The sequence below is a fragment of the Gregarina niphandrodes genome, assembly GCF_000223845.1.
Source record: "Gregarina niphandrodes unplaced genomic scaffold scaffold00019, whole genome shotgun sequence".
Classification (NCBI taxonomy): Eukaryota; Apicomplexa; class Conoidasida; order Eugregarinorida; family Gregarinidae; genus Gregarina; species Gregarina niphandrodes.
The window spans coordinates 25294-26958 of record NW_011645788.1 but is presented as its reverse complement, the minus strand read 5'-3'; the positions used below and the strand labels follow the sequence as shown (position 1 = coordinate 26958).

General features: G+C 54.2%; 1 protein-coding gene across 1 annotated transcript; it reads right to left on the bottom strand.

The window, feature by feature from the left end:
* Positions 1-507: 507 nt before the first annotated feature.
* Positions 508-728, bottom strand: GNI_093820 (putative topoisomerase VIA; the record flags this gene model as incomplete). Its single annotated transcript, XM_011132640.1, has 1 exon — positions 508-728. A coding segment is annotated over one exon (221 nt), but the record flags the coding sequence as incomplete, so codon positions are not given.
* Positions 729-1665: the final 937 nt, after the last annotated feature.

Here is a 1665-nt window from a genome sequence, read left to right as displayed (position 1 = left end):
AAGGGGGATAGTCGGGCAAATGATCTGGCGATAGGCACTCCCAAATCAAAGTGCAGGCATCCACGTGTGCGGTGAGGGGGAAAGCACGCGAGGGTGATTACATAACAAGAGCTGCGACTTTGAATGCGATGTGCAGCACGCAAGTTGTAGGGTGCTTGGCGGTTTGAAACAAGCCTGAAGCCACACTGGCCGTGCTGGGACTGCCCGACACCGACACTTTTGGGTCAGCGGGCATCGTCACAGATATCGGACCCTCCATTTTCAAACGACAAAATTACCTAGCCTTCTAAGGACCCACTGAAACAAGGTTGTATCCAGACCCTCGATTTCGCACTTGTAACCCCCCCTTAGCATACGACTTGCCAAAATCTGAAGGGACCTCGGCATGCCTACAACGAGGGTTCTGGTAAGGGGCGGAGATCTGGGAAGGGGCGAAGTCCGCTGCCCTCGGCATGGAAGTTGATGGAAGGGGCGGCATGGGTACGGAAACTGACAGTGGAATCTCACAAGGATTAATTATTAGATTGTTAAGCAACGTGATGTCCTTGGAAGTCAGTGGCATGTGGCTTTCGGGAAGGCTGTCAGCGGTATCCGGATCTATCCCCAGTAGCACCACCCTCTCGCATTCGCTCAACCCCACTTCATCGGACTCGCCTCGGCACATGCTGCAGACATACTGGAAGTAAATGTGTATACCGTGAGGGTCGTAGTCACCCACGTAGAGTAGTCTCGTTGGTGGGGGGAAGTCCTCTCCTGTTGCGAACGAGCGTTTTCGCTGTGATTGCCATGACTGAACTAGACGTGTTAGAAACTTCCTCGTGGCGACATCCGGAAATCCACGGCCAGTGATCAAGCACCAACTATTGGGAATCCAAGGCACCAACGATTCAAATGCTGCTACAGAACAACGAGTTGACCTGGGGGAGATGGAAGTAAATTGCAGGGGTATTGATCAGGGAGGGGTATTGATCAGAATACGGGCTGGTCCGATCTCGACCTAAAAGGTCGACCTGGCTCTCTCGATCGAGAACACGGGGACCGACCCCCGAAACCCCACTGTGACCCAGGTCCCGAAACCCCACTGTGACCCAGGTCTGATTGACCAGGTCAGGTTGACTAGGTCAGGTTGACCAGGTCTGGTCGTCACTGGTGGTGCAGGGTCGGTGTCATTGGTACAGTGTTTTTCGAGGATGATGACAGTCCATTCTTGCATTACATCTGTGCTCTGTCGGGTAGCCGTTTGCGGCGTTAGTAAGGGCGGCCACTCAATGACTACCTTGGTTGCGACAGCCTGGTCTATGAGTAAGGGCCTTTCCATTACGGTCCCGTCCAAGAGGAGAGACCTGCTGAACACGAGGCCCTTGGGTGCTGGTATCACCCCTAGGTCCTCTCGGGAGACGCCCAACACGTTGACTAGTCCTATGGTTGCGGCTGGTAGGCAGGAGAACGCAGCACGTACTTTGAAGGTGGTGGTTGGCTTGGCCCTGGTTGTCAAAGTACGGGGCCAGCTTATAGTACAAGCCTCTTTGAGAGATAAGCTCTCCAGTTTGTTCTAGACTCAGCAGTTCGTCGAGCACGCCGAGGTCTGAAAAGTCTGTATATAAGAGCGTAGACCAGCAACCGCATAGATCGGGGACGGGATCATACGGGGGCGCAGACCCGGGG